General features: G+C 57.1%; 1 protein-coding gene across 1 annotated transcript in view; it reads left to right on the top strand.

The window, feature by feature from the left end:
• NMT1 (N-myristoyltransferase 1) overlaps positions 1-6,955 on the top strand; it is a 33,304-nt gene extending 26,349 nt beyond the window's left edge. The window contains exons 9-12 of the mRNA XM_059906973.1: positions 755-925; positions 1,523-1,690; positions 2,701-2,838; positions 3,582-6,955. Of these exons, the coding sequence (XP_059762956.1) occupies positions 755-925; positions 1,523-1,690; positions 2,701-2,838; positions 3,582-3,602 (498 nt within the window). The 3' untranslated portion in view covers positions 3,603-6,955. The remainder of the gene's footprint in view (positions 1-754; positions 926-1,522; positions 1,691-2,700; positions 2,839-3,581) is intronic.
• Positions 6,956-8,793: the final 1,838 nt, after the last annotated feature.

An 8,793-nucleotide genomic window follows, 5' to 3' on the forward strand; every position in this document is an offset into this window, starting at 1 on the left:
AGCTGCAGTTCAGTGGGAAAAGGTTGTGAGGCTCGGAGGAGAGGGGCCAAGAAAGGCTTTACTGAGGCCCAGGAGTAGCACCGGGCTGGGCCTGCCCCAGCACATCCATGGGGTGGTCAGGGTTTCTCCATCATGGCACCATTGACATTTTGGGTTGGGTAATTCTTCATCGTGGAGACCGTCCTGTGCGTTGTAGGATGTTTAGCAGCACCCCTGGCTTCTACCCACTGGATGCCATAGCACCCCTCCCCCTAGTTGTGACAACCAAAAATGTCTCTGAATATTGTCAAATGTCCCCTGGGGGACAAATTGCTCCTGTTGAGAGCCACTGGGCTAGAGAGACAGAAGATCACAGCCGGAACAGCCACTGGTCCCGAGGGTGGAAGGTCTTGTGTTCTGTGTTAGGGAGTTTGGAACAGGGAGGGGTGTGACGGGCTGTGTTTTCTTAGGAAGCCGGCCTGGGCCATGTGGGTAAGAGATTGACGCAGCCTTAGTCAAGGATGGCAGCCTTAACCACGAGGGAAAGGGCCAAAGACACTGCAGGGGCAGGACTTGTGCCAGCGTGGATGTGGACAGTGGGTGAGAGGGAGCTGCCTAGGATAACTGAGGAGTCTCTCTTGAGGGCCTGGGTGGATAGACTCAGGGTCGGGGTAGGAAGGGAAGCAGTGTGTGGTTTTTGGTTCATGTAGGACTTGAGAGGGAGCCAAGGTGCTCATGGTCAGCACGTCTGATGCTCTCTGGTTCTTTCTTCCAGACTCCCAAGACAGCTGGGCTGCGACCAATGGAAAAGAAGGACATTGCAGTAGTGCACCAGCTCCTCACCCAGTACCTGAAGCAGTTTCACCTCACGCCAGTCATGAGCCAAGAGGAGGTGGAACACTGGTTCTACCCCCAGGAGAATATCATCGACACTTTTGTGGTGGAGGTGAGTGGGGAGGGGTGTTCTGGGCCTCTGCCCCGTGGGCGGGGAGGCGTCCTCCCTAAGTGGCTGGCGTCCCCAGCCTCGGTGACGGAAGAGCGATTGATGGGCGTGTTGGCACCCTAGACTTCCTTGACCATCCGTGCTTGGTCCCCACTAAAGACAGGAAGTTGTAGCTTGCGTTGGCTAAGGTGAGCCCTTCCTCTCCCCCTCCCCCACCCCCACTGGTGACTCACAGTAAAGAGAGCTGAGCCTCTCTCGGTCAGGTGAGCCTTCGACTCCCTGGCTGTCCCCGCTTGGTCTGGCGCCGGCCGGGTGCGCTGGGTCCTGGGAGCCGTGAGAAGGCCCTGTCACCACAGGCGGGGAAGGATCATGGCAGGTTCAGCCCATAGCCCGGCCTGGATTTTCCTCCCCGCTCTGTCCTCAAGTTCCCTCGGCCATGTGTTTTCTCCTCCCTGCATATCCTGTTTCAGTTTCCACCCGTTCATCTAGAGCAGCAGAGCTGCCTGAGGGTGGTGGAGTGCAGTAGAAAACATTTTATTCCCAGGTTGCAGGAACCCTGTGCCTGTGTGACACTGCCTTCTTCTGTTGTCTTCCCTTCAGAATGCAAACGGTGAGGTGACCGATTTCCTGAGCTTTTATACACTTCCGTCCACCATCATGAATCACCCGACCCACAAGAGTCTAAAGGCTGCTTATTCTTTCTACAACGTTCACACCCAGACCCCTCTTCTAGACCTCATGAGCGACGCCCTCGTTCTCGCCAAAATGGTGAGGAGCAGATCAGAGGGAAGGGGCAGTGGGGTGGTGGTGCGCACAGCTCGCAGGTAGCTGCCCACAGGCTGGGGGCTTTGAGGCCTCCTCCCCCTCCTGCTCCACCAGCCTAGCACTTTTCAGCCAGCAGCTCAAAACTAGGAGGGAGCAAGGAGCGTCCACGCTAAGTGAAGGCATTGAACTCCTTCTGATTTATATCAGTGAGTTTTGTTCTCACGGTAGGCACTGCCAAGGAGCCTGAATAGCCAGGCCTGCTCGGGGAGTAGAGGCGTTCTCCTTACGACCTCCTCGGTGTGGGAATGGGGAGATTGGTGTCTGTTGCGGTGAGTCATTGGAGCGGCTGACAGTAGAGCATGGGGGGAGGGGCCCGGGCTTCTCTTACACTGGAGAGGTCTCCAGGCAGTCCTGCCCCGTGGGTTCTGCCTGCGCCTGGCCCAGCCCACTGTGCGCCAGCTGAACAATGACAGGCCAGTCGCTGCCCTGGGAGAGCTTCTGATCAAGTTGGTGAGATTTAGGAAGTGTCTGTTGCAGCCTTAAAGCAGCATATCAAATGTCGTAAAATCCCTCGGTGCACAAAGGCCTCGGGGTTGGAATGTCAGGGAGTGAGGGAGCAGTGCAAATGCCCAGTGGCTCGTGGGAGTCAGCTTTTCAGAGGAAAAGGTTCAGGGCTTGGTCTCCAGAGAGGGCTGTGGAAATTACGAGAGTGTTTCAGGGAAGTGTAACAAGGAACAGTGGGAGCGGTGGCCTGGACACTGAGTACACAAGTGTGTACTCAAGCGCACACCGAGGAGAGGCCGGGTAGGGTGCTCAGAGCGTCATAAGAACCACCACCAGAGAGCGGGGTGCTGGCCGGAGTCTGGATGTAACACGGAAGCAGCAGGAGCTTCTGAAGGAAGATTGCTCCCCTGGCCGCCTGTGGATGGTTTTGATATGATAGAAAAGGGCAGGAAGGTGAGGTAGCTTTCACCTGTCTTCACCTGTTCTTGTCTCTCCCTGCCGCCATGCAGAAAGGGTTTGACGTATTCAATGCACTGGATCTCATGGAGAACAAAACCTTCCTGGAGAAGCTCAAGTTTGGCATAGGGGACGGCAACCTACAGTATTACCTTTACAATTGGAAGTGCCCCAGCATGGGGGCAGAGAAGGTACGTACGTGCTAGGTGCCACCTCCCACCGAGCTCCCTCGCAGTCAGGCCCACGGCTGGGCCTGTGCGGGTCAGGGAGTTGGCGTCTCCAACGGAACCAGGACCTCGGGTCTGGGATCCAGCATCAGTCTGGGCCCTTGAAAAGTCCCTCCCTCTGGTGACCAGACTAGGAGGGTCAGTATTCTCCTTTCAGCAGCTGATGTGAGGGTGGCAGAGGGCATGGGCCCTAGAGCCACGCAGAAGCAGGAAAGTTGTCTCCAGCCTCTCCTCCCACCAGGTGAGCTGCCTCATCCAACTGGGGGCAGGGCTTCAGGACCATCCCAGGACACTGTGCGAGTCGCGGGCCCCTGGTCAGGCAGGAAGGGAGAGTCTGAGGACCTGAGGGGGTTTTCCTCTGCTGGGCTGCTGCCCTTATCCCAGTGTGGCCCTTCCTCCTCCGCCAGCTCCAAAAGGCAGCTCAGGGCCATGGGGGTAGCTGGCGTTTACGGGATGACTGACAGGTGAGGGCAGCCTTGTGCCCAGTATTCCTCTGGCTGCCGCAGCTGCTTTCATTAAAAGATCTGATGTGTAAAGCATCAGAGGAGGTTGGGTGAGAGCCCCGGGCTCGCTGTGGGCCTGCTCGCTCAGCACGGTGGCGCTCTGCGGGCTCCACCAGTCATTGGTCTGCAGGACTGGGCGGGGGAGTGGGAGAGGCTTTGGACAGCTGTCACCTCAACTCTGCCTCTCCCCCTTGGCTTTCCTAGGTTGGGCTGGTGTTACAGTAACCGGTTGCCAGTGAGATTCTGGATAAAGCCACTGAGAATTCAAACCAGGAAATGGAGCCCCACCACTTGTTGGTCCAATTTTCACAAACGTGAGAATCCCTGGCAAAGGGACCAGAACTGAACTGGCTTTACAAACCGCCACTGAACTTGATTGTATTGCAATGGCGTAGGCTGCGTGATGTCACCTCTGGCCATGTCTCTGGTCTCCCTGTTTTCCAATTAATCACATCATTATGCAGCCGTGATCAAGGGAATGTAACTGCTGAAAACTAGCTCGTGATTGGCATATTATGGAATTAACGGGTGAATAATAAAAGTATATATATATTATATATATATATATAAATATTTTAAATATCTTTCATGTTCCAAATGTACAAGGATGTTTGGTCTCTAATGAAAAACTGAATCCAAATCATTCCTCAAAATTAGAATCTCAGGCCAGTGCCAGACAAACATATTGATTGGTACAGTGAATTGTTTCCTTCTGAAAGCAGGCGTTGACTTTTCTTGGGGGAGCAGGAGAAAGAGGATGTGGGGAACATTATCCAGTTCCCCTCTGAATCAGCTGGAATATTGGCTTCGGGAAGGCGGGGTGGGGTGGAAGGGCCATGCAAGCTTTGGGGAGAGCTCGGCTCTCTTAGAATGGCAGGTGGAGTCCTGGCTGGGGCTGACGCAACTCGGAGGTTTTCCTGCAGGGGCCACACCTTTTCTGCATCCTGAACCTGGGCAGCGGGGATGACCTGTGGAAGCGGGTTTCATGAATCAAGTCCCTCTTCCAATCCTCTTGGCCTGCTCCCTGTAGGAAGTCATCCTGCCAGCTGATTTTTAAATCAGGGCTCATTAGCCAGCTGTTGCCAACCTTATGTTACGGGGATAAGTCCCCTGTGAGATTATGTTTTTCCACTGCCTGGGGTGACTGGCAGTTTGAAGGGGACCTTTGACCTCCTTGTAGCATCTGGATCGTTGTGGAGACCACATCAGTGCAAATCCTGCTTAGCTCATCTTAGAGCAAAGAGCCAGGAGGACCCTGATGCCCCCAGGGTGGTTGGGCAAGGATGGCGTGGGGCCGATGATACCCAGACCTCCAGCCACCAGCCCTTGGCCTGTGCCTTCCAACCCATTAGCCATCTCTCATGCTCCTTTCCAAGACACACAGCCTGCGAGTAGCGGCAAGGAGTGGTGGTTAGACGCCGATCTGGACTTGGCGACAGAAATGATTTCCTGTTGTCGTTGTCTGAGTCTGGTTTTCACTGATGATGTTTTGTGGATTTTTGTGGTGGTGGTGGTGGTGGTTGCTGATGCTGCCGGTGGCCCCCAAAATAACGGAGCCTCTGGTCACATGGCTGTCGTGTAGGCATTCCTCAGTTGTGCTCAGCCAAGTGGCTTGGGGAGGATTGGGCTGTGAATTGTCCGCAGCAACCCATGTCCAGGCTTGTGTGTAACTTTTGCTCTAGGAGGAGGTAAATGGTGTGGGGTGGGGGGTTTCCTGGCTGCTTTCACCTCTCAGCTACTTGTAGAGGGAAGGAAGCCTTAGCCCGCAGGCCCGTAGGGCTGTGTTGCAGGCTGTGGGTTTTGGTGAGATATGCCAGAGGCTGATTCTGCAGGGTCCCCAGAGCTGCCCCTGCACACGCAGGGGTGCTGCCAGCTTCCCGCAGACGGCTGCTGGAGCCAGCAACTCCGCTGATTGGCTTTTCATCAGAGGCCTCTAGGGGCCTCCCTTCTCCTTGTCGTCCCTGTGCTGCAAACTGCAGGCACTGATCATGGCTGACCTTTGACTCCTTGACTCCGAGATGCCCAGACCAAAGAAGCTGCTGTTCTTAGCAAGGTGTGCACTGCATTCCACAGACGGCGGGAGTCAGAGAGGCAGGGCTCGCCCCACAGCCATCGGACACACAGCACCCCAAGGCCCAGAGCAGCCCGCCCTGTGCAGGCTTCTAAGGATGTCAGAGAACAGAGTGCCCAACTCTCCTACCTTGGGCAGGACCTGGAACTTGGAAAAGCTCCCTGTCACAGGCTTGGTCAGCTCGGGGCCAGGTCCCAGCCTGAGCTGCCTCTGAAATTTGAGGTGCACGACAGTGCCGGGAGTGAGCTTTGCCTTGGTGACTGAAGTCATGGAATGGAAACTGTGAGGCCCGTGCCTGCTCTGGAAGAAACAGATTTCCTGGAGAGGTCCCAATGTCTCCCTCCAAAACCCTGCGACTGCTCCTTGGACTCTGCCGTTGTCTTCTGGTAGGGACCCTGCCGCCTTCAGTGCCGCCGCCCAGGTCTGCAGGAGTCGGCTCGGTGGCTGCTGTTAGTCTCCTTTTTGCCCAAACAGTCCCTGGGTTCTTCACTCAACTCCTTCCAGGATTTCAGGTCAGAGAGCTCAGAGAGAACCAGTGCTTGGGGTTTGGGGCCTTGCAGGATGGTGGGCCCGTGGCTGGCTTGAACCCAACGAGGGAAAGGCCCCGGGGCCTCCATACTCATCCGTGGGGACCTGCCTTGGGCAGCTGCTCTTGGTGGGCTTCCCGGGTGTGGCCCTTGCCCTCTGCCTTCAGCGCTGGGCTCTCGGACTCCATGTTCCAGATGTTTACTCCTGCCTTTGGATTGACTCTGCATTTGACCCCTGACCCTGTGGCACATTCCCACGGCCTCCTGTCTCTGTAAGGAGAGAGCTGGGGAGAAAGGAGGCCTCAGCTCGACTGAGGTCTACTCCATAGGGCTCGTTTCCCCAACGCGTGCCCACTTCCGAAGACGCGGACGTCTGGTTTGAAGGCCAGCCCACACCAAGCCACTTCAACACCTAGGTTTATGGAAAATTTATGGAAAATTTCAGGCCTTGCCTGCAGCTCCCTTCTAACTGCCGTCACATACTTGCTGAAGCCCAGGGTGGGTGTCTTGAATTCTTTGCCCAAAGATGACCCAGAGGCCTGGATAGCTTCACAGAGCTACAGCCCGGGAGAGGGTGGCGCCAGGCCGGGGGAGGCGGGGGTGGGCAGGAGCATATTTCTGGCCGGTGCCTCCTCACCCAGGGGCAGCCTTCTTGAGGCCTGGCCCGCCTGCCCCAGAACCAGAGGAGAGCCAGGGCTGTGGTTTACTACTGCAAGGTGACGGCAGGCCTGCAAACAGACCGTCCCTAGGGAGGCCGTGGGGAAAATTTCACTCAATTCAGTGCAAGAATATTGACTGCCTGCCGGCAGGGCGCCGCATCCAGAAACAGGGAAGTGGGAAGCTTCACCTTTCTGTCTTGGCTTTTCTCCAGGCTGTGGGAGGGGCATCCATTTCCGGGGTGGGGGGAGAAATGCCAAATGCATTGTTGTTCTGCTTGGTACAGCTCACTTGTTTCTAATAAAGGAAGCAGCTGAACAAAACCCTCCCGCCCTCCTGTATTCCTCTGGTCAGCAGGTGGCAGTGGAACCGACGCAGCCCCCGGCCTGGGCTGGAGCCCTCTCGCTCTGCAGGGAAGGCCCTCGTGACCATAGCACCGGGCAACTTCTGAACACCTTCCTTTGGCAAGGCTGCCCTTTCAGGGCCAGCTTGGCGCTTTGCCCCTAACTTCTCCCACCCGCCCGCAAGGAGCCGGTGCTGACTCAGGCTCCTCTGTGTAAGAGCAGCAGCCAGCCTCTGCGCCAGCACCCTCGGTCCAGGGCAGCGTGGCTCCTCTGACGGGGGGCGCAGGCACCGCCCCTCCCACTTGTCCAGGTGTCACACCTCCCCTTGCGGGCCAGGGGCCAGGTGGTTCTGTTGAGACACCGGAGGTGCTTTTAATGCTGCAGGCTGGCAGGTCCCACTGAACCAGAAAGGTTTCCCAGGAAGGGCCTGAGAAACCGCATCTAGACTTCCTGTGTGTCATGTGTGTCCCCCCCGCCCACCCCCTCTTCTCTTCCTCTGGACATTTTCATCCATTCCCCCCCCATGGCTGGTGCCTCCGAGCCCCTTCCCAGGGAACCTGGGCCCTGAGTGGCACCCTGAGAGGACACAGGATCTGCCCCTGGGATCATCCATGAGGCCTTTTCCCGGTCCTCCTAGACCCCCACCTAATGTCTCTCCCCAGCCCCGGACCAGCTGACTCCAGCTCCTGAAAGCGGGCCTTCAGGCCTTCGTTCCCATCTTAGGTTTGGGCTGGGAGAACACAGCCCTGTGGGTGGTCTCCACCCAGGGGTCTCCAGAATTATGAGCTGTGTTTCTTCTTTGCCCCCAGCTCCCATAATCAGTTCCTGTCAGCTTTTTTGCCTTAAAGACTCTCGCCCTTTGAAGGCCATCTTCCCAGCCTTCGGGCTCTTCTCCTAGCAGTAAACCCTTCCTCTGCTTCACCAAACCGGAGACGAGAAGCAGGATGGGGGGCTCAGCCGGGGCGCCCGTGTTCACCTGACAGGAGCCCCAGCCCAGGGGGACCGGACAACTCTCAGTTGCCCTTCATACCCCAACACTGGACCTGGCCTCACCATGCCCCGCACCATGCGGCTGCAGTTTGGCCGCCTGCCTCTCCTCAGAGCCGTGAGTGCTGTGTACCAAGGCCGCCCAGCCCCTTCCTTCATGGTTCCTGGACAGGGGGGCATCTGGGCCCCTTCAGAGTCTGATTGTCTTCTTTCAGACACACTAATTCATCAGAACCAAATGCCCCTCTCAGTGTAAACCGAGAGCAGGGTGAGGCTGTCACTTCCTGCATCAGGTCATGGCAGGAAGGTGGAGACAGCCCAGCCCTGGGTTCTATGGGAGCAGCTTCCAGCCCCAGCCCAGCCCAGCCCCTGCCCCAGGCCACCCTCAGGAACTGCCATCAAGCTCAACCCTTGTTCAGTGTTGGTGCTGTTGCTTGAGGGAACCCCAGATGCCAGGGCTCCACATTTAATCCCAGAAAGTCACCTTTCTGATAGGTTTCCTCTGCATTCTGTCTTCTGATGTCTGGGCACGCTCTCCCAGCATCTCTAGGGGGGCCTGGGGCGGCCCGCTGCTTTCCAGGCCTTTGTCTAGAAGGCTGGTTGGCTGGTAGAAGGAGAGCTCCAGGTCTCTGGGATTCGTCTACTGAGCAGACAGGGGCCTCGAACCCAGCTGAGCCTGGAAAGAGGGACTCTGCCTGGAGTCCCTCAGAGGCCTGTCCCCGCCCCCTTGAGGGCCATAACAATCCTGCTCTGGCAGAAGCCCACCCACCTGCCCCCTCCCCATCCAAGGCCCCTGGTGTACGTGCTGTGGGGGTGGCTTTGTGAACCGC

This window comes from Balaenoptera ricei, chromosome 20, assembly GCF_028023285.1.
Source record: "Balaenoptera ricei isolate mBalRic1 chromosome 20, mBalRic1.hap2, whole genome shotgun sequence".
In the NCBI taxonomy this organism is placed as follows: domain Eukaryota; kingdom Metazoa; phylum Chordata; class Mammalia; order Artiodactyla; family Balaenopteridae; genus Balaenoptera; species Balaenoptera ricei.